Below are 24,237 nucleotides of genomic sequence, written 5' to 3' on the forward strand. Positions count from 1 at the left end.
TGTTTCCCTGGCTAAATAAAAACAATTCTGTACCCTTGTCTAGCAGCAGAGCATTCCACATTCACATAAAACTTTCCTTTGAGCTAGTTAAGCACTAAGAACATGGAGTAACTTCAGCAACATCCTAAAATACACCAGTGAACGTGGTGTTGCGTAATGGTGGTGAGTGACAACGGGTGGAGAGGAAGAAAAGAAGTGTATAGAAAAATAAAATGAGTGAATTCCCCTCTCAGTTCTCTTTATTAGCCTGAGATTTATCCAAGTAAAGGAAGCTGAAACATTAACACAGTGATATGACCCATTAATAAAGCACTGAAACAAGTGTCAATGAAATGGTGTGGTTTACACCAGCAAAGCTCTTTAAAGGAAGCTGTACATTAGTGCAAGACCAGATGGAAATTCTTGCATTAAACACTTCAGTGAAGGGTAAGTATCTTCAGTGAAAGGCATTTTAACATCGAAAGGTTGTCACCACTGGGGTTTGTCTTCTTTGGAATCAGAAAAGCTGGCTTTGATGTTCTTCCAGAGGAGAAACATGCATGGTGGTGGCTGTTTTTTTGTTTGCACGGTTTTGTTTTGGGACTATTATTTTTTGCAAGCTCTGTCCTCAGGCTGTGTACAGATGATAGCCCTGAAGAATTTGAAGCCATACTGTACAGGCTTAGCAATTGCTGTCCAGCTATTTTTTTTGTTAATCTTTTTAAAAAAAGTTTTCTATGAATATGTTTGCAGATTTCTGTAGTACTTCAAGCAGTGTATGTTTGAAGGTCAAAACGAGCATTAAGCAGCGTGATGGACAACTGCTGCCATAAGGCGTGTGACCTTCCTTAGCACCTAGTGTGATAGTGCCCATGACAAGGAACACTAGTGATCATCTGTGGAACAGTTCTGAAATCAATTGCAATGTGTGTGTTTTTTAATATATGTACATTAAATAATATGCTTATACACTCTCTTTATAAGAAAAAGGAAAAATAAAAAACAGGAAGTGGAATCTCCCTGTCTTTCACAGCAATGGCCTGCTATTCAAGGTTTCATTTGGGAGTTAACTGATGAAAACCAGGTGCTTTTTCATTCTGATCTAGTCGGTTCCATGCCCTTCATTGTCTTATATGGAGAAGTAGCTGCAATTGGAAGTAAATGCTAGGCATTAGTAAGATTTTGCCCCTCCAGTGAACTCCAGTGCAGAGAAGACACTTCCATTGTTCTTTACACAATCTCAGAAGCCTGTTGTCCTTGCTGCACAAAAAAATAACAATAATAGCTCCTTTAATATTCAATTTCCTTGCTCTGAAGGCTGCTTCCTGTGGCAGGTTTCAAGCACAATCACATTATTCTGCATAAAAATCTGTTCCAAAGATAAAATGTACAGGCCAGTTTACTATTTAAAAGCTGCACCAGAAAAGCAGTAGTAGCCAACCATGAAACATACAACTCGCCAGTTCTTAGGATCATGAGCCTAGACACTTCTCTGTGGGTGCTGCAGGGTACAAGCCTGCGGCCACAACTGGTAGACAAGATGCGGAAGATCTGCTTGGATGCTTAAATACATAGTCCGCTTTTCCAGATTCAGGGACACAGATGCACCCATGACAAACGGTCTGGCACTACACTTGAAGCACAGAAGCAGTAGCCAAAGAAGGAAGAACTCGGGTCATTTGGGGAGTTTGTGCCATTCTCTTGGGGCTGCCAAAGAAATCTGAAATCTGCCCTTTTCAATGCTCACCTTTCATATTTCTTGTGCAGTTCCTCTCAATTTCAAACGAGGAGGACACAGGGTAACTTCTGGGTGCATTGTGCCACACCTACTGTTTCCCACTCTGCTGTCCTTACTGGCACCCAGAGTTCTGCCACTGGTGACCTTTCCACCTGGCAGAGGAATCCCTGATTCTTCTGAGGGAACTATGACACCAACGTGTGGGATAGCTGGGATTGGTACACTTGCCACGAAAAATTAATGCGTCCAAACCTGACAAAAAATACCCCACATGGGTATGTCCTAACAGAGCTCGGCAGAACTTGGCAAAGGAGGTGGTACACTGAATATTGCCATATGTCACTGAACAAGAGAGGAAGACAGCCACACCAGAAGAAAAGTGCATTTACAAGACTTGGCCACTAGGGGACACTTTTGCAGCAAATATTCCTGCACAAATCAAACCTCAGAGAAGGGTATCTTTATATTACAAATGCCAATGGGCAACTGAATCCTTTGCTCAATTGACCTGAGGGCAAGTGTCCCAGTTCTAGTGAAGACTATAGACCTGAAAGGCTATTGATCTCTCTGGCTTACTGAAAGAGTTGCATTATTAAAGGGGAAAGTCCTGAAATGCTCACACTGTTCTGCTTACCATGGGGAAGGTAGAAAAAGGTAAAGGACCCCTGGATGGTTAAGTCCAGTCAAAGGCGACTATGGGGTTGCAGCACTCATCTCACTTTCAGGCCAAGGGAGCCGGCGTTTGTCCACAGACAGCTTTCTGGGTCATGTGGCCAGCATGACTAAACCGCTTCTGGCGCAATGGAACACCGTGACGGAAACCAGAGAGCACAGAAATGCTGTTTACCTTCCCGCCAGAGCGGTACCTATTTATCTACTTGCACCAGCATGCTTTCCAACTGCTAGGTTGGCAGGAGCTGGAACAGAGCAGCGGGAATTCGAAACACAGACCTTCCAATCCAGACATCCCCATCCTTCGGCTCTCCAGATGTTTTGGACTACAGTTCCCATCATCCCTGACCACTGGTCCTGTTAGCTAGGGATCATGGGAGTTGTAGGCCAAAACATCTGGAGGGCTGCAGGTTGGGGATGCCTGTTCCAATCGGCAAGCCCAAGAGGCTCAGGGGTTTTGACCACAGCACCACCCGCGTCCCGGACTTTACCATGGGTGAGCTTGTCACAAATCCCTGGCTGCTGGAAGCAGAGCTGTTTCAAAATGTTTTGGTAATTATTGTTTGAGAAAGAAGAGTCCTCCATATTTCAAGCTGACAGTAGAGGAAAATTTGAGAATGGAAGCTCCATGGGGCCTGCATACAATCTGGTTGGCTCTCACTGAAAGACAAGGACATGATTCTAAGCATTTCAGGACCATGTGAAGGGCAACAGGCAAGAAAGTGGAAACATTTCAGGGGAAATGTTTGCTGGTACAGGATCTGGAGGGAACAAATAAAGAGCTTGTTTGCCTGAGGGGGAAAAAATGCTCCACACACAAGACAGTTTTGTACACAAGGACATTAGCAAGGCTACTTGAGCTTTCCCAACACAACCTTCCTCTTCCCTGCCCCATCCCAAACAGATTGAGCAGAACAAAAATCCCTAAGAAATCCAAGTGAAATCCTTGTCGGTATCCTCAGAGTTTTCGTTCTCCTGTGGAGAGTCAATGTCATCTTTGTCATCTTCCAAAATCACGTCGTCTTGTGAAATTTCTATGTCATCTTTCCATTTTATGTCATCGTCACCCCCCATGTCTTCATCTCCTTCTGCTTTGAGGTCGTCAGGATCTTCCATATATGGGCCTTCTTCTGTGCCGTACAATTCGTCAGGGGAGCCATCTCCTCCGCTGGCATCCAAGTGGCTGGCCATGCCTTGGCCAGAACAATCTGTGCAAATGCCATGGCGGCGGGAACCGTGCTTAATCCCCACGCTGGCTGCAGACATAAACACTCGGTTGCACACTTTGCAGACGTATTTTTTGTCTTTGCTGTGGACCTTGATAAGGGGAGCAGGGAGGAAAGACAAAGTTAAGGCAGGTGGGTCTGCAAGTAAGAGACTTTATGGTGCAATGGCAGCTAGGTCACATTGCAACAAATAATGAAGTTTTTTGTTTTTCTTTTTAAAGCAGCTGTCTCGAATTTCTTCATTTTGTTCTAACATGATTTCATCTGCCAGCAATCAGGAATAGATGCAGGAAACCTTGAAAGCATAAAAGCAGAACATGCCGCTGTGTTGCGTCTAAACAAGGCTATGAGTTTCAGAAGCTATATTTTAGTTACCCTTGCACAGATTAGGATGGCCAGGCAATGCTCATTTTAACACTAGAAGGTTCATAACAAAAATTCAAAATGGACAATCTCCCGTCTGTGTGCCCATTTACCGTATTTTTCGTCCTATAGGGCGCACGGGCCCATAGGACGCACCTCGTTTTTTGGGGGGGAATGAATAAAAAAAAATTATTTTTTCCCCCTCCGCCCTGGCTGACGCCCCAAGCCTTGTGCTCACCTGCCCGAAGCACGGGGCACCCTCCGGAGGGCTCCCCGTGCTTCGGGCGACAGGCTGCCGCCCCAAGCCTCGCGCACCGGGAGGGACCTCCTGCCGGGCGTGCAAGGCTTGCAGACACTCGCCCAAAGCACGGGGAGCCCTCCGGAGGGCTCCCTGTGCTTCGGGCGACAGGCTGCCGCCCCAAGCCTCGCGCGCTCGGTGGGACCTCCTGCCGGGCGCGCAAGGCTTGCGGACACTCGCGGGGGCTGCAGGCTGCTGCCCGCAAGCCTTGTGAGCCCGTGGGAACTCCCACCGGGCTTGCAAGGCTTGTGGATAGCTTCCTGAAGCCTGGAGAGCGAGAGGGGTCGGTGCGCACCGATGCCTCTCGCTCTCCAGGCTTCAGCGAAAGCCTGCATTCGCCCCATAGGACGCACACACATTTCCCCTTCATTTTTGGAGGGGAAAAAGTGTGTCCTAAGGGGCGAAAAATACGGTATAGTCATCACTCACATACTGCCAAAAGTGACTAAAAAGTGGAGGTTTGGTTTTTATAATCTTGAAGAAGTACCCTATCAAAGTTTGCTCTGAGCTAGGATTTAGTGTCTAGGGTTAAACTAGGGGAGATTATTTTAATTTAATTGTATTTTGTTTTCAAATGTAATGGTTATTATTTGCCCTGAGCCTCGTAAGGCAAGGCAACCTACAAATTAAATAAAATAACATTTGAAACGGCACAAATAAAACAGTGCAAGAAGTCCACATTTGTTCCTTGTGCAGGGTTCCTCCCCATCCCTGGTACCATGTAACAACAAACTACAATTTAAAGAAGAACAAGCCGTGGAGAGAAAGGAAGGAAGGAAGGAAGGAAGGAAGGAAGGAAGGAAGGAAGGGAAAGAAAGAAAAAGAAAGAAAGAAAGAAAGAAAGAAAGAAAGAAAGAAAGAAAGAAAGAAAGAAAGAAAGAAAGAAAAGCTGGATGAAGCTCTGGGGCTACTGAGTGGCATATGACTAACTCCAGCCCAAAGGCTGCAAATCAAGGGGCATCTCAGGGAGCAACCAGTCCCATGACCAGATGGCTGGGCACTCATCCGAATGGACAAGCATTCACGGAAGGAAGGAGAAGGCAGTGGGGTTTTGGGTACTATGGCAACAGATAACAGGAGCCCCTTCAATATTGCTGCTTCAGCAGTGCAGGCTAGCTGCCCATCTTGTCTATAAATGCCGCCATTTGGCAAACTAAGATGCAGCATTCGCACCTGCCTTAGGCAGCCCAGAGGTGGATCAGCTGACTATATAACAAACTTTCTCCTCAAAGGGGAAAAGAAAGTCCTATCAGGAGGCAGCTGGGAGAAAGACAGGTTGTCTGCAGAAAGTACGGCCTGATGTATATTTTGGACACTGCACAGAAGGAAGTGGGTATTTTCCCTTCACAACCAAAAGCTTAATTACTCCAGTATATGGCTTCTATCCTTCAATCCTCCTACCAAAAGGTGTAAAAAATGTTTAAAGACCAGCTCTACCAAAGAGACAGTTCGGTCTGTATTTCTGATAATAAGAGAACCCAAATTTCACTTGGACTTCAGACAGCAAATTATGGAATCACTAACTTGACCGGAGCCCATATTAGCCAATGCCTTTCTAGTAGGTGGGAAAATCTGCTGAATCTTAAGGTGGCATTAGTGCAGCTGAGGATAACAGGACAATATATTGCACCCAAATAATGTAAGTGGGTGTGTGAGTGTGTTAACTGCTAGTTCTAACACAGGAGATGTGCGGTTCAGCTGTGGGAGGGGCAGGAGCACACAGCATTGAAATACCTTAAGATCAAAAATAAGGTCCACACAGAAATATATGAAGTCGCCTTCTTGTTTTTTAGGATATGTGGATGCTCTGGAGCATGCAGCCTCTTAAAAAGCATTTTGATTGCCAGCTGATCGATATGTAGCTTGACAATGACGTTTCTTTACATCCTTACAGACTTTTAACAAACATCACTGTCATCTGTCATGACAATTTCTTGGGCCCAACAGCCCATAAGAAACAGCAGGACAGCATATACATACGCCTCCCTTCAAGACACCTCATAGTGAGAAAATCTATCATGCATTTGGCTCAAGGGTTAACAAGCATAGCAGCAGTGTAACGAGAAAGATTTGGCTTACATTTCTATGACTGGTATCAAACTCTTTCATATGGACAGTGTCCAAACACAGAATTGTTGTAAGAGACCCAGTGTCAACTGACCCATCCCATCTCCCTGAATTAAAACATGTCTTCTTCCTTAGAACCATATGGGCTCCCCAAGCAGCTGATTCCTTCTTTCCATGCAATGTCCACAAAATGGGAGGAACAAAGCCTTGAAAGTTCACTTTCACTTTCTCTTCCTTTCACAGACAGAGAAAGGAACATGTGCACATAAAACATCACCTTTCATGTTCTCAGTCGCAAACCACTCCTGCGTTTTCCAGCTGCCCCCTGCCCTTTGGAGCAACTCCAAAGGCTCCAAACTTACCAAGGTATGCCGTTTCATGTGCTCCCGGCGGGTGAATTTCTTCCCACAAATTTCACAAGGGTAGGGTCGTTCTCCAGTGTGGGATCGCATATGCCTCTTCAAGATACACTGATGCATGGCTGAGAAACTGCAGTAGGGGCATTTGAACTTCTTCCTGATCACCGTGAATTCGTTTACTGGAAGAGAAACACAACACAGTGCAGGTTACAACTCTAGCACAGTCCTGTTCTTCAGCAGACACACAACTAACTGCTTATCCAACAGACCAATAGAAAAACTCTGTTCTAATGGGAATCAAGGACACCAAGGGCAAAGCTTCAGAAACTACTTTTGTAGCAGGGCTTTTAGTATTCTTGCTGTAACCTTATAGACTTACACGCCATTCCCATACTTACAGGCCCATTCCCATATTTATCTAGAATTCCATTTATTTATTGATTTACAAGATTTCTTACCCACCCTTCACCATAATGTCCCGTGGTTGGTTACAACAATAAAATATACAATTATAAACACAGATACAACTATCACAATGATGAATCACAGAAAAACTGCTTCACATGGAACAGAACGATGTGACAGAGCAGGAAGTATGCACTGGTCATCTTAATTGTTGTTCCTTTTGTTGTTGTATACCACTGAAGTGTTCTTATAGAGACATAACCCTTTATAAATAGACTAAGTTAAGGTTCATTGTCTATCCTCATGGAAAGTTGGCCAACTCTTATAAAGACAAGCTGTGCTCTTCTGTTTAATGGGGGTGTATTTCATGGGTACAGGAAGGCTCTCACAAATATGGTACTCACAGAATCATAGAAAGGAAGAGTTGGAAGGGATCCCAAGGGTGATCTAGTCCAACCCCCTGCAATACAGGAATCCTACCCACAACCATCCTTGGGCAGCGTTAGAAACTGAGATATGAAAGCTAGGAGCTAAATGGCACCTTAAACCTAGGTTTTGGGGACAACAATGGAATGTCTAGGTGCGCTTTTTTATAACAAAAGTACAAAGCTGAAAATCAGTGAACTGCAGCTAAAATATTATGTTCATTTTTCACATGGTATAGTCCTTCCCCAGCCCATTCCCCTAAGTAGCTGGAAGTAGGGAGGCAGAAAAAGGTCCTCCTTTCTTTCTACTCTGCAGTTTTAATCTGAAATCTTAGGCCCAGTACAGTGCCCAGAGGTCAGAAACTGCTTGCACTAATGAAATTCTCGGTCGCAAAATGCGTCTCTGGATGGGCTCCAACCACCAACCTTCTGGTTAACAGCCAGATGCACTGACCCACTGCGCCACAGAGATTCATCTCAATCAATCTGCACAGTTTCATAACACAATATATTGGGAACCCCAATAAGCTTCCAAGATTTACCAGGGAGAAGACTGTTGGCTTGAAATGATTTACACTAATTCAAAGAGAGGATATACTGTTTTTAAAAATATGAATAAATGCCAGTGGAAGCAGATGAATTTCCCGGGGGGGGGGAAACACCACCCGAATCAATCTTTACCTACACAACTAATAATCCCCTGTAACATACAACCATGGAAAAATACTGGGTGTTCTAGCCTAGGGTTGCACTCTCAGTGCATGCTAGGCTATAGTGAAGCCCAGAAGGCCTGGCCAGTTCCAAGAATGAAGTAAGCATATACCCAATAATATTTTGCTGTGGTGTGTACTAACACCTGAAAGTGGGAATTAGCAAAAAAATCTCAACAGCAGATGCTTCCTATTAGGACAGGATAGTCTCAAGGTCTGAAATTCTGTACAAGCAAATGTATTGATTTAAGCTGCAACACCTTTGTACTGGTTAGAAAGACCCATACAGCTATCACCGTGTCAGTGCAGAAACAAGAAGTAGCTTCATCAGAAAGGTTTTTCTGGTGGGACTGTAAAACACCGTATTTTTCGCCCTATAGGACGCACCGGCCCATAGGACGCACCTAGTTTTTTTGGGGGGGGATAAAGAAAAAAAATGTATTCCCCCCCCAGCCACGGCTTCAGCGCGCCCCGCGCTCCAGGCAGCAGACTGCAGAAGCTGCACGAAGCCCGAAGCTTGGGGCGTGCTGAGCTCAGCGTGCCCCAAGCTTCTGGGTGCAGGCAAGCTCTCTGCTAGCCGTGGGAGAGCTGTGCGACTTCGCGCAGCCTTCCCACGGCTTGCAGAGAGCTGCGCTAAGCCCGAAGCCTGGGGGGGCGCTGAACTCAGCACGCCCCAAGCTTCGGGCTTCGCGCAGCTTCCGCATAGCTTGCGGATAGCTGCCTGAAGCCTGGAGAGCGAGAGGGGTCGGTGCGCACCGACCCCTCTCGCTCTCCAGGCTTCAGCGAAAGCCTGCATTCACCCCATAGGATGCACACACATTTCCCCTTCATTTTTGGAGGGGAAAAAGTGCGTCCTATAGGGCGAAAAATACAGTACTTTGCTGTAGCTGAAAATTGTCAATACTGTATCACCAAGGTCTGATGAAACACCAAGAAAAAGAAGTAAATGTTTGCTAAAGCACATCCTCTGTTACTTGTCCTATGTACAGGTGTCTGGTGTTCAGGCAGAGCTCGCCTTAGCAACAATGACCTGATGCTTGGAATCAGGCCAGAAATAACTTGCTGTGAGCCAGTGAACCGTAAATGCAACACACCGACAACTGCATGCGGGACCTCATTTTATAATCCTGGACTAGCCCCAAAGTGAAATGGCGCTTGTGGGGTAACATCGCTATTAACCTTTCAAATGCAGAATCGCGCGTTGACCAAAAAACAAGAAAAGGGTTGCACACTTATCTAATAGCAGCCACCTATAAATCATCTTCACTGCTGCAAACAACAGCAAACAATATCTTGTGTTAAATTATTTTTCTATACACGATATAGCTCACAATCCCAATTAAATATTGGGATTTTAGTACTCCCCTTTGTGACTTTTTGAATATTTTGGATGAAAAATTCATATAATTTTTTGGACTATCGGTACTGCTTGTTGTCCTGCTTTTAGAGGAGATGAGCACTCAGATAGACTCTAGGGAAACTGTAGTAACGAGTGCCCCGGGGTCTAATTTGCCAACAGACTCTACAGAGCAGCTGGGTAAATGCTTCCCCCTCCAAATAAGGTTGGAAGTGAAATATGCACTAACAAAACAGGTGAAAACAGCAGCTTGGATCTTATTTATTGAAAGGTAATCATCTATTTAAATTAACAACTTCCAGAGGGATAGCCATGTAAGTCTGCAACAGCAAAAACAACAAAGTCCTTAAAGACTAAAAATTTTATTATGGCATAATGCCGATATCAAAGATATCACAATATTCTTTTTATCTAAATATTCACTCTTTTCTGTACAGCTTTATCTTAAAATATCACATATTAAATCATGATGGTAAACCTTGATTAAACCCAGATGGCCTTCTCCATAATAGCACCCCTGCAGGGGTACATACTCCCCTCTAGAGGTTTAGTTGGAACCAATATTATCCAGCTTTAGGCACCAGCTGAAGACTTGTGTTTTCATCAGGCTTTTTAAGGTAGTGGGACGCTTAAATTCAGGAAAGTGAAAGACTGATTTTATTCTATTATTTGTGTTACTTATGATTTTGTTCTTAACATTTATTATTTTATGAAATTATTGTTTTAACCTGGAGTCACAGGACAAAGAGCAGAGTGTAAGTTTTTTTAAAAAATAAAAATGATAAATTTTACGAAACCAATTTTGCTAGTACCAAAGATTTGGGTCCTAATGGTCAAGTTTGGGAGTCTGCAGGAAAAATCAAGGTGGCAAACAAAATAATTATAATTATTTATACCCCGCCCATCTGGCTGAGTTTCCCCAGCCACTCTGGGCAGCTCCCAATCAAGTGTTAAAAACAATATAGCATTAAATATTAAAAACTTCCCTAATCAGGGCTGCCTTCAGATGTCTTTTAAAAATAGGATAGCTGCTTATTTCCTGGACATCTGATGGGACATCTGATGGGCAGGTAGGGTCTCAACCTGTGTACCTGATGGAGCTGGTAGACAGCCGCCCTGGACACAGAATTAACCTGCGCCTCCATTGACAGCTGTGAGTCCAAAATGACTCCCAGGCTGTGCCCCTGGTCCTTCAGGGGCACAGTTACCCCATTCAGGACCAGGGAGTCCCCCACACCCGTCCTGGACACAGAATTAACCTGCGCCTCCATGGACAGCTGTGAGTCCAAAATGACTCCCAGGCTGCGCACCTGGTCCTTCAGGGGCACAGTTACCCCATTCAGGACCAGGGAGTCCCCCACACCCACCCGCCCCCTGTCCCCCCAAAACAGTACTTCTGTTTTGTCAGGATTCAACCCCAAACTGTTAGCCGCCATCCATCCTCCAACCGCCTCCAGGCACTCACACAGGACATTCACCACCTTCACTGGTTCTGATTTAAAAGAGAGGTAGAGCTGGGTGTCATCTGCATACTGATGAACACCCAGCCGAAAACCCCTGATGATCTCTCCCATGCGGCTTCATATAGATATTAAAAAGCATGGGGGAGAGGACAGAACCCTGAGACACCCCCACAAGTGAGAGCCCAGGGGTCTGAACACTCATCCGCCAACACCACTTTCTGGACACAGCCCATAGGATGATTTCACTACAGATAATGGGAGGGAAAATGCATTTTACACAGAAGAAACTAACAATATTGTGATCAATACGCAGACTGTATGCATTCTGATGATATCTCCTTTTATAAAAAGCAATCCCAATTAAAGACTTGTACAAAGAATGTAAATTTGCACATACAATTGCAAATAGTCCACCTTACAAGAGGTGGGAGTTTCTTGGCAAAAGAAGGGAGGAAAGAGAGAATGAAGATAAAGGTATGGAGACTAAGGGATGAACAGTTACAACAGGGGAACAGAGAACAGTCACCATGGGAGAGTCTCAGGGCTGCTACACACAGTACACACTGAATGTCATACAGAGACCATCTTCATTTGGAATACCTTCATGATTGGCACATATACCTGCTTCAAATACTGTACTAATGTTCATGTTTTCTTATCTTATGCTCCCAATGGTTTCATTCTATTCAAATAATGTTTGAACAGAGGTGCCATGTGTCAGAAAGGTGATGTGGTTACTGTTCATGCCAACTCTGTAGGCTACAAGGAAGTTCATTAATTAGCATCAAACATGGACCTGAGAGATGTGAGTTCACAGGAGCAACACATTTAATGTCAAATTTCCTCCTAAACCGACCATTTACTAATTCTCAAATTAAGTGAGTCACCACAAGCTTCAGATGGAAGCTTCAAGTGAAACTAAACTAGGTAGAAACTAAAGAGTCATGATTAAAAAAGAGAGAGAGCAGAACTGATGCTTTTAGCACACTGGCTGTTAAATCTCAAGTAAATTGAATAAAATAATACTGAATAACCATACACTTCCTTTTAGAGGTAGATGCTTGGTTTTTCTTAATTTATATATACTTGGGAACCACTATATTGCAGTCCACTTGAGTAAATCAGTTTCTGCAACAATAGCCCATTCACACAACAGAGGGAGAATAAAGTTAAGATTGTATTCTTTAATCAAGCAGTACTGCAAGCACAATTTGAAATAGATGTACAATATTATCACACCTAAACACCCGTTATCAGTCAAAATAAATACTTCAAGGATTTATAATTCTATACCAAAGTTTAAGAGTTAATCTAATTGTGCATTCTAATTCTTAGCCTGCTCTTATTTAATGTTTAAGAGATTCATCTTGCTTTGACTACACCCAATACAACCTGTCTTCTTAATATCCAAACACCACTGAAATAATTCACTCTTATAAGGTAGTGATCAGCAAACGGGATCAAGTTATAGTGATAGCCCCTTTCCAGTTGCCCCTCTTCACTAGCAGTGGACTGGACAAAATAAATGGCTTGTATTAGATAGGTTCATAATAAACCAGTTACTAAAAAGTCTAGACAAAATGAGCAAACTATAAGCCGTTCTAGTAAAGGTCACCGAGGGTTAACTACAGCCTGCACTTCAACTTCACTATTTTAAAAACTATTCAGACACAGACACAGAACAAGCAACTTTACAAAGAAAGTGACAGCCATGTAATTGGTTAATTTCTCAAAGCTTCATTAAGACAACCGAGAGCAGAAGGTAGTATAACAGAGCCACGGCTGCTAAGACTGTGGATATCTCATCCTATTATAATCTCTATTCATAGGATTTTCAGGTTTTTGTCGTTTTTCAAAAAACCTGAGAGTGAGTGAGTGAACGCACCATGTGCAAGTGAATCATTCCAATGGCTACTGAAAGCATACCATCTTCAACAACTAACTCTCAAAGCTACTGTTTATATATTTATTTTATTTATTTATTAAATTTGTATACCATCCTTCATTCAAAGATCTCAGCGTGGTTCACAGCATAAAAATACAAAATACAAAATACTTAATAAAAACAAGAACAAAACAAGAACCACCTTGCTTCCACAATACATTTAAAAGGACACATAATGTTAATCAGGGAAAAGGCCTGGTTGAAGAGGAACATTTTTGCCTGGCTCCTAAAGATGTACAGTGAAGGCGCTAGGTGAACCTCCCTGGGGAGGGCATTCCACTGCAGAAAAGGCCCATTCTCGTGTTGCCACCCTCCGGATTTCTCATGGAAGAGGCACACGACAAAGGGCCTCAGATGGTGATCTCAGGGTCTGGGTCAGTTCATATGGGTAGAGGCAGTCCTTGAGGAATTGAGGTCCTCAGATGTTTAAGGCTTTATAGGTCAAATTCAGCACTTTGAATTGGGCCTGGAAACTAATTGGCAACCAGTGCAGTTGGGCCAGGATCAGATAACATGCTCAAACTGTCTTGCTCCACTGAGCAACCTGGCCGCTGAATTCTGCAACAGCTGAAGTTTCTGAACCTTCTTCAGAGGCAGCCCTACGCATAACGCATTGCAGTAATCTAACCTAGAGATCACCAGTGTATAGACGACAGAAGTTAGGCTATCCCTGTCCAGATAGGGGTGCAGCTGGGCCGCCAGCTGAGCTGATGGAAAGCACTCCATGCCGAGGCCACCTGAGCCTCAAGCAACAGCAAAAGATCCAGGAGCGCCCCCAAGCTATATACCCACTCTTTCAGAGGGAGTGTTAGCCCATCGAGAGCAAGCAAGCTCCCATCCATCTGGTCTAGGGAACCACCCACTAACAGTGCCTAGTCTTATATGAGCTGAGCTTCAGTTTGTTGGCTCTCATCCAGTTCATTACTGAAGCAAGACAACGGTCCAACACATCCACTGCCTCACCTGCAGATGTAAAGGAGGAGTAGAGCTGTGTGTTAGCAGCATATTGCTGACAACAGTTTAACATCTACAGTTTCCTGTAGATGTTAAACACCAAAGGCGATAACACTGAACCCTCAGGAACTCCACACTGAAGGCTCTAGGGGCCAAAGACTACTTGCCAAGCATCAACCTCTGGAAACGATCATCCAAGTAGGGCAAAGCAGTGTCACCTACACCTAACTGGGACAGAAGGATGGCATAGTCAGTGGTATCAAAAGCTGTTGAAAGATCAAGGAGAATTAATAGGGACACATTTCCCATTTCGCTTCTGACTGAGGGTAACCAAGGCAGTTTCTGTGCTGAAACTGGGCCAAAATTCTGATTGAAATAGAATCTCTGTGTGTTCACCCTACATTTGTAAAGTCTGGAACAGCTGGAACTGTTTTTTTACATAATTCATGTTGGAACTATGAAGATAGTGCTTGCTTTTAATGCTGCTCATAGCCTCCATATACCACAGAAATGAGCTTGGTCAGACAGCTTTCTCCCATGGCTGGTTTAATGTTGCAGAGCAGGTGTAGGGAACGTGTGGATCTTTATATTTTGCAGGATTACAACTCCCATCATCCTTAACCACTGGCCTTGTGGGCTGAGGCTGATAGGAGTTGAAGGCCAACAGGCCATCCATGCTAAGCTAGACGTGGTAAAAATGTATCACAAGTCAGATGCACCAACTATTACCTATTTACTTACTTATTGTATTTGCATGTCTGTGAGATGGCTCACAGAAAATAGAAATACACAAACATTATATGACATGGGAAGTTAATCTTGCCATTGGGAACAGCTTGCATGCAGTTGCATTTCACATGGGCATTATTAGACATGGTTGTAGTGCAATGCTATACATGTCTGCTCAGAAGTTATAAATGCAATGAGACTTACTGTCAGGTAAGTGTGCATACAACTGCAGCCTTAACTGACTAGTTAAAATCCAAAGCAGAGTTCTCCACAATGCAGCACAGCAGAATCCAGGGAAGAAAGTTCAGTTTGCTGTATTAATTTATTTACAAACCTTGTTTAATCTTTTCTATAAAACACAAGATATGCACAACCAAATGAAAAATACAATATAGCAATTTACATTTTTGAAAGGCAGGTGGGACCAGCAAACTAGACTAGAGAATTCTTTACTATGTACTACTGGTATTTTATTGGTCGAGGTGCTTAAAGTTTTATAATTTCTTTGTCAGCAAAAAGAACTTTCCTCCTCAAGCAAACTTTGGCAATGCATTGGTCAAGGAGAGGCAACAGTTAATACATTTTTCAATTAAAATTTTATTTAAAACAATCCCCATTTCAAATATGCACCTTTGTCTAGCTCTGTAAAACAAGAGCACCACTAGAAATTACATTCATTCCACAGCTTATTTCTGAATTTCACAGTAGTGACAATAAACATATCTGGAAGTATTTAATAGTTTAGTAAAGGTGCTATAGTACAGGCATTTACAGCATACTTTTTGTCTAATGAACACAATTAACATATACAAGAGATTTGCAAGAGAAGCGATCTGTAAACAGCATTGACTGGCTGGTGTCCTTCATGTCACCAAGAAATACCACTTTTATCCCCTGACCAGTTTCGTGCTATTTTTAAAAAGCTATTTTTAAAATGTTTAAGTTGATGGATGGTCAGATGCATCCAGTGCTTTAGAAAATAAAAATGGGGGTCGTCGGGTAAAACAGGAATGAATGGAAGAAGAAGAAAGGTTCACTGTTGAAGCAGGGTTTGATTTGCTAGTAGGTATGTACTTGTCTTTCTAACTGTCAAAAAATAAATTGGGCTCACTCCTCAGCTGAAGGGGGGTATCAAGAACTCCTCCACCCATTGCACCTTTCTTTTATCCATCGTTACTTTTGAAAGCACTGGATTTGTACAAAAGAATAATTCGTTTCAATTGGGTTTGCGTCAAGAAAAGATGCTGCTGCACTGCATCCCAATTAGATTATAAGAGTCATTATCAGTGTCACCAAGGACAAAATGATAGAGCAACACTCTGTAAATAGCACCATAATAATGAACATTTATTTACAAGTAACGCTGCTAACCTTTAAAAGGTTTCAGAAATCATTCACTTTGCAAATATATTCATTCATTCATTCATTCACACACACAAAATGCATACTTTTGCATCTTAAAAGTGTTATTGTTATCAAAACATACAGTGTTCTTATAAGTTCAAGTATTGTTTCTGAGGTACTTTGTATGGCTTTACTTGTTTAAAAATAGAAAACCTCTTTGGTAGAATAATTGTAGCACACTAGATTGGAGCTTTATTACAATTTAAAGTACAACCCTAACCACGTATACTCATAAGTAAGCACTATTGGGGCCGATTCTCAGGTAAATGGATTAGGACTGAAGCCCTACTTACTACTCACGCAAGTTTCTTACTACCAGTAATAATAAACTTTTACTTCATTTTGCAACATGACCACTCTCAGAAGGTTAAAACTGCCTCCTTTATCCTCAAGAGGGCCTAACAGCACAGCCCTAATCAATTAAATTTGATTTGCACAATCAGGACCATAGCAGAACTAAATGTTAAGATGTTTTAAAATATACATTTATTATAATGTATAATGGAGCAGGAATGTTCACTATGCTGCTGCCCTTAATGCACACCTGCTTAACTGACTGAGCAAAGCATGGAATAAATTTCATTGGATTTGCTGCTGTGAAATAGCACTTTCCCCCTATAATCTCAATGATACAGTGGAAACACAAGGAATCAATTCCGGGGTGGTGGTATGCTCAAATTACTTGTACTTGTTCAATGACTCCCCTTAGCTAACCTTTCCAATAGAGCAGGCATAGGCAAACTCGGCCCTCCAGATGTTTTGGGACTACAACTCCCATCATCCCTGACCACTGGTCCTGTTAGCTAGGGATCATAGAAGTTGTAGTCCCAAAACGTCTGGAGGGTCGAGTTTGCCTATCCTGCAATAGAGTAATCCCTACAATCATATACATAATAAAAATTCACCCAATCTTCTAGTATAAAATGAACACACCAATCATCAAACACAAATCAACAAGTCTACTGTATCAATACACTGTCTGCTATACACTGAATATTTTTCATAAACGGGATTATAAATTCAAGCAATGGATTCAGTTGACAGATTCATGACAGTCTTTAAGAGGAAGCAGGATGGCTAGTGATTATTTGGTTCACTATAGATAGGCAGAGTTTTATTATACACGTAAGAACAGGTGGGCTCCCTGTTTACAGAATTCTCTCCCCAGGGAGGCATGCCTGGCACCATCATTATCTCCCAGGCTTTTAAATCTTAATTTCCTGCTTATCTTTTAGTGGGGGAGGGATTGAGTTTGATCTGTGCATATATAATACTTGTGTACTTAAGATTGTTTTATTCTGTTTTTATACTTGTTCTTTGGAAGTCACTTGGAGTTCTTTTTTCTGAGAAAAGTGACTAATAAATAATGAAGACAACAAAACCAAGTAGTGTCAATCTAAATGAAACAGTATCATAATACCCTTCTTAGAATTAATGAAAAACTCAGCCAGCTTCTGAATTTCAGCTTTTTCCAACAAGCTTCATGCTTTAAAAAAGACTAGTTGGCCGGTGTGTGTGTGTGTGTGTGTGGCTGTTAGGGGGTCATAATTCAGTATGTAGCGTCTGAATGGTGTTTGCCACTTTCCAAAAGTTTCTATGTTCTGATGCCACTTCTGAATCTTTAGGCAGCAACCTGCCATTTCTGTATCTTTGTTTTGTTTAGTATTGTTTAACAATGAACCATAGAAAGCCAGCTCACAGATTTATGATTTTTTTGATGGTGGTGGTCATAATGCAAATATTATGATACTGCTCCTGTCTGGATTGAGTACATGGAATGGCCACTCAGTCTTTTGAGGACACTAAATCCTAGTAGGAACTACCCATTAGGAACATTTTACACACATCCAAGATGTGCTGCATTCAGTGGGATACACGCAGGAGACTTTCATGGGTAGCTATTCTGTTTTAGCCTCAACACCTTATACTGTACATTGTCTCCTTACTAGCAAAAAAATAAGCATCATGCAAGCAAATAAAAAAGAGCTATTCCTTCAGAGACACAGAGCTTTCCCTTTTTTCCCTCTCAACTCCTGTGTGCTGATCTCTGTCTGCCCTGCTGTGCTTTCTTCTCTCATGACCTACTGTTTGTCAAAGAGCAAAGTAAATTATTCAGCAGTTGCCAGACGGTAAAATGGCAGGCTAGTTGTGCTAATTGGAAGAGAAAAAGTATTTGCTTGCACGCTCATGGCCTGCCAAACACAAATTTTTGCTAGTCAAGAAAGAGATGGCAAGAGAGTTTAGAAGGGGTTTGTTATTCAAAAGGCAAAAGGTCCAAATACAGTTTTTCCCCCAACTGGCTTTGGATTTTTGCCCCCCACCCCCCACCCCCAGCAAGAAATTGTATTTCTAGTGTCACCCAACATAATCTCTGGACTGGAGAGATTAAGGAAGCTCTAGAAACCAATTTTGAGGAATCAGTAGTAACTTATCTCCTTGGTAGTCAGTTTGCACCTGAAGCTAAGACTAAGGTAGGTGAAACTAGAAGTCACTTCTACCAATCACTGGGGCTTCTATGCACATATCACACACTTTTGCTCAATATTCTGTTCTACAAATGATAGGGATTTGGTTCTTAACATATCTGTAGGTCTGTTCTCCAAGAGGAGAAACAAAAGAGGAAGACATAGGCTGACAGGCAGCAAGAAAGAAAATGACGACTTTCCCCAAGAGCAGGACTTCCTAACAAGACTAGGGTGTGCAAAGTACTTTTAAAATGATTTTACTAGAGGACATTTTTACGGGACCAACAAAAAATGAAAAGCAAAACCAACACCAACAACAGCAGCAGCATAACAAAAAACAACATTAAGGGGGAGAGGCCTCTACAGTTGTTCAAAGCAAAGTCAGTAAGCTAATAATCAAGCAGAGAACAGGCAATAATTTTAAGTTGAAAAATTCCAGAATTGTAATTGGAAATAACATAGCCTAAGGAGGACAGGATTCTTATTATCATGACAAATGAATGCCTGCTTTCCTTTTGAACACTGAACAAAAAATATTGAAGCACCTTGAAATATTTTTATACAGCCATTAAAGGAGAACTGGTACCAACAATAGACAAAGATGGGAAACTAGTTTAATAAATTCTAAATACCGTATTTTTCGCACTATAGGACGCACTTTTTCCCCTCCAAAAATGAAGGGGAAATGTGTGTGCGTCCTATGGTGCGAATGCAGGCTTTTGCTGAAGCCTGGAGAGCGAGAGGGGTCCGTGCGCACCGACCCCTCTCGCTCTCCAGGCTTCAGGAAGCTATCCCAAGTCTTGCAAGCCCGGCGGGATGTCCCGCGGGCTCGCAAGGCTTGCGGGCAGCAGCCTGCACCCAAAAGCTGGGGACAGCGGGGAGGCGCAGAGCCGCCACCCCGCTATTCCCCGACCTGATCTGGAGGCTGGCGGGGGGAGAAGCAAGCCTGCTTCTCCCCCCCACCATCCCCACAACCTCCAGATCAGGTCGTGGAAAAGCGGGATGGCGGCGCTCCGCTATCCCGCTTTTCCCCGACCTGATCGGGAGGCTGGCGGGGGGAGAAGCAAGCCTGCTTCTCCCCCCCACCAGCCCCACAACCTCCAGATCAGGTCGTGGAAAAGCGGGATGGCGGCGCTCCGCTATCCCGCTTTTCCCCGACCTGATCGGGAGGCTGGCGGGGGGAGAAGCAAGCCTGCTTCTCCCCCCCACCAGCCCCACAACCTCCAGATCAGGTCGTGGAAAAGCGGGATGGCGGCGCTCCGCTATCCCGCTTTTCCCCGACCTGATCGGGAGGCTGGGGGAGGGAGAAGCAAGCCTGCTTCTCCCCCCCACCAGCCCCACAACCTCCAGATCAGGTCGGGGGAAAGCGGGATGGCGGCGCTCCGCTATCCCGCTTTTCCCCGACCTGATCGGGAGGCTGGGGGAGGGAGAAGCAAGCCTGCTTCTCCCCCCCACCAGCCCCACAACCTCCAGATCAGGTCGGGGGAAAGCGGGATGGCGGCGCTCCGCTATCCCGCTTTTCCCCGACCTGATCGGGAGGCTGGGGGAGGGAGAAGCAAGCCTGCTTCTCCCCCCCACCAGCCCCACAACCTCCAGATCAGGTCGGGGGAAAGCGGGATGGCGGCGCTCCGCTATCCCGCTTTTCCCCGACCTGATCGGGAGGCTGGGGGAGGGAGAAGCAAGCCTGCTTCTCCCCCCCACCAGCCCCACAACCTCCAGATCAGGTCGGGGGAAAGCGGGATGGCGGCGCTCCGCTATCCCGCTTTTCCCCGACCTGATCGGGAGGCTGGGGGAGGGAGAAGCAAGCCTGCTTCTCCCCCCCCCCACATCCCCACAACCTCCAGATCAGGTCGGGGGAAAGCGGGATGGCGGCGCTCCGCTATCCCGCTTTTCCCCGACCTGATCGGGAGGCTGGGGGAGGGAGAAGCAAGCCTGCTTCTCCCCCCCACCAGCCCCACAACCTCCAGATCAGGTCGTGGAAAAGCGGGATGGCGGCGCTCCGCTATCCCGCTTTTCCCCGACCTGATCGGGAGGCTGGGGGAGGGAGAAGCAAGCCTGCTTCTCCCCCCCCACATCCCCACAACCTCCAGATCAGGTCGGGGGAAAGCGGGATGGCGGCGCTCCGCTATCCCGCTTTTCCCCGACCTGATCGGGAGGCTGGGGGAGGGAGAAGCAAGCCTGCTTCTCCCCCCCCACCATCCCCACAACCTCCAGATCAGGTCGGGGGAAAGCGGGATGGCGGCGCTCCGCTATCCCGCTTTTCCCCGACCTGATCGGGAGGCTGGGGGAGGGAGAAGCAAGCCTGCTTCTCCCCCCCCACCATCCCCACGACCTCCCGGCTTCAGGAGAGCCCCACCGCCAGCCCCACAAGCTCGGGGGACAGCGGGAGAGGCGCAGCGCGCCATCCCGCTGTCTCCCGACATGGTTTGGAGGTTGGCGGAAGGCTTCCTCCTCCCCCAGCCCCGCAAGTTCCCAGAGCGATGCCAAAGCATGGCTCTGGGTCCCGTTCTGGGGGAGGGGGAAGCTCGGGCTTCCCCGCCCCAGCCCCGCGCCTGGGGGGGGGATAAATTTTTTTTGCCTTTATTTCCCCCCCCCCCAATCTAGGTGCGTCCTATGGACCGGTGCGTCCAATAGTCCGAAAAATACGGTACCTTTGTCCTGAAGACTAAAAATCTTATATTGTGGAGCAAGTTGTAGTTCTTTTCACAAGGAGAATGGGAATATATAGATAAGTAATGTTCAAAATCATTTTTCCTTTGGGGGCTTCCCTTTTCTACCCACCAGTTATTCACTATTAGTCTTCAGGCCATTTCTGGACACCTCCTCCAAGCTTCTATATAATATTCCTCTCAAGCAACTATTAATGGGAAACATTTCTCCTTGGATCATAACACCCACTGGCAAGTTTTCAGTTTTAGGTGTGCTCTAGATGGCCCAAGATTTGTGCTTGTTATCACAAGGTGGTTTGGTACCCAGGTCCATCTTTTAGCTACACCAAAAACAAGTTAGTATTTTCATGGCTGTTTCTCATTTATACTGTCCTGATTTCTAGGATTCAAAAGAAGTGTAGCCTACCCGATTGAAGAAACAACAGATTTTAGAGAAATTGGGTTGTTGTTTTTACATTTTTGAAGTATTTCTATGGGAGCTAACTGTCCAAATCCACTTTCATCTAGCTGTATTACAACACTCATTACAACTGAATACAATTCACAGATGGTGAAGGTATTTGAAAATACTGTGGCCCATTTAGTACAGGGGTGGGGAACCTCTTTTGGCTAGTGGGCCAGATCACTATCTTCTTGACCCCTGGCAGGCCAAAGATGACACCTATCAATCTGGTCTTTGTTTTTGGTCTCCCCACTTTACTCTTTCTAGCATTCCACCCCTCATATACATCCTCATATATACAGGTGTGAAGCTAGGAGTCAAGAAAAGGGATGCTCCTTTAAGTCCTGCTTCTCTAAGTTATGCAAATGAGATAACTTTTTTTTATAAAAAAGGCATAATGCATTCTTAATCTGCTACAATAAACATGAAATTTGCATATCACAAAACATTTACTCTTGATCACTGCATGACACAGCATTTGAATGTGATACTCATTTGCCGATATTTGAATTGTGCAACCAATCCAGCAGGCTTCAGCAGCAGGTGACTTCAATCTTGCTTTTTTAAAAAGGCATTTAAAAGATGCCTTTTAAAAACATAGGAAACTGCCTCACATTGTCACATCTTTGGTTCATCTAGCTCAGTGTTGTCTAAACCGACTAGCAGCAATTCTCCAGGATCTCAGGCAGGGGTTTCATCCAGCCCTACCCAGAGATACTGCAGATTGAGCCAGAGGCCTTCTGCATGCAAGGCAGATGTTCTACCACATCTGTGCTGCCAGAACTTTGCTGGTGGTTGATCCAAGTACATTATAACTCTGTCCTACTAATTCAGTTGCATTTTCTCCCTGTATTTTTGAATATATATTTTAATATTGCTGTATACTGCATTCAGATAATGTGGGGAGGAGGTAGAGAAATGTTTTTAATAAATAATGCGCTGAGAAAATGAATGGAAAACCTTTTGATCCTTTGAACCTACTGTTAAAATCTAAAAGTGAATATCTACCCAGAAGACACTGCAACTCAGGCAGAACTACCCTGGGACCATGGGATGCTGTCTGTAAGAATAATCTTGTTTAGACTACAAAAATGTTTTCTTTAACATTTTCTCTTAAGATTATTACTGCTGAATAACAAAATTATATTTGTTCTTTAAGTCTGAAGCATCTCCTAGATTTATGTCTCTTTGAATCCTGACCATAGGACCTGGGGATAAAGAGGTTTACAACTTTCTTTCATTACCTGGCCATTGATTCAGCATTCACACTGTATTGAGCACTGAGACTGCTGACAAAGCAGAATGCACTAGCCAGTCAAGAAGCTAAGATATACACTTCTAAGAGTTTAATCTCACTCTCTCCATTGCCCAACAGTTTTCTTACTCATCATCAGATTCCTGATTTTGATCAATACGATTCAGAAACTCTTCAGATACTGGCTGTGTAGAACCCAGATAGCAAACTTTCATATGAGTACTGAGGTTTTTCTGGGTACCAAAGCCCTTGCCACAAAAAAGACACATAAACGAACGTTCGCTGGAGTGCACAGACATAAGATGCCGGTTTAAGTCTGTCTTGTCTCGGAACAGTTTCAGGCAGCAAGGGCATTGCATCTTCTTCCTGTTGAAGTGGATTGTTTTCTCATGACGATCCATGTTGGATTTTAGTGTGAAGCTAGCAGGACACTTTGGACACTGGAAACGGGCAAACTGCCCTGGAGATATGTGCTCAGAAAGGTTGGCCAGTACTGGCCTAGAGTAGTCCACTACATCAAAAGGGACAATCATGGGGAAAGTGTGTTCCTTAATGTGTTCCTTCAGCTTTTCCACACATTCAAAAAATCTTCTGCAGAAAGCACAGCTCAGCCTCTTGTGGCCAGAAGAATCCAAGAACAAACCCTCGTGGACTAAGTCCACATCTTCAGATTGTGATGCATTTATATCTAAAAAAAGGAAATGCAAAAAAATTAAATTTTAAGTTTTATACTTTGAATCATTAATATACAGTCTTCCTTCTTTCCATTTACCTGTTTCAGAACTATCTAACTGCCACAGTGTTAGAAATCCATCATAGGTGACCTGCAAAAGAAAAGTGCAATTATGTTTATCGTCACTCAGAGAACATCAAATATCTCTACTTTAACACCTGTAAAGCACTAAAGCTGGTTGTAATTCTGCTCCTTCTGCAAATTTTCATTACAAATATTTAGCTACTCAAATCAATGTTTCATTTGGGTACCTAAAAGTATGCTCAAAATATATAACCAATATATACCCAAACTGCTAATAAGAACTGTTAAGTATCTGTATATTTGTTCATTTTGTGATCTCAAAAAAATTGTGTTCAGTAGATTCTGTACAGAAGTGAGAGCTTCACAGGTATGCCATGTCATCATCATTATTATTTATTAAATTTATTGGTTGCTTTTTCTTGCCAAAGGCAACTCAAAGCAATTTACAAACAAAAACCCACTTAGATGAACGAAAAAGCATTAAAATAATACATTTAAAATACATTTAAAACACCCCACCCACCCTAAGAGGCCAAAGATAGTTAGAAGCCAAAG

At 43.8% G+C, this 24,237-nt stretch overlaps 1 protein-coding gene across 4 annotated transcripts in view; it reads right to left on the reverse strand.

Annotated features, from left to right (window-relative positions):
• Positions 1-550: 550 nt before the first annotated feature.
• Positions 551-24,237, reverse strand: part of ZBTB46 (zinc finger and BTB domain containing 46) — a 55,831-nt gene continuing 32,144 nt past the window's right edge. For 2 of the 4 annotated variants that reach the window (XR_014008585.1, XR_014008586.1), the window contains 4 exons: positions 23,698-23,749; positions 23,055-23,613; positions 6,706-6,881; positions 3,566-3,706 (listed from right to left, as the gene is read on the reverse strand). Coding sequence is in view for 2 of the 4 variants with exons in the window: in XM_081196182.1 (XP_081052308.1) it covers positions 3,314-3,706; positions 6,706-6,881; positions 23,698-23,749 (621 nt within the window). In the remaining 2 variants the exon portion in view is untranslated. Of the gene's footprint in view, positions 3,707-6,705; positions 6,882-23,054; positions 23,614-23,697; positions 23,750-24,237 lie in introns of all 4 variants that reach the window. The other 2 variants (XM_081196182.1, XM_081196183.1) reach the window with 2 other exon arrangements.

The sequence above is a fragment of the Podarcis bocagei genome (genome assembly GCF_964188305.1).
Source record: "Podarcis bocagei genome assembly, chromosome: 5".
Taxonomy (NCBI): Eukaryota; Metazoa; Chordata; class Lepidosauria; order Squamata; family Lacertidae; genus Podarcis; species Podarcis bocagei.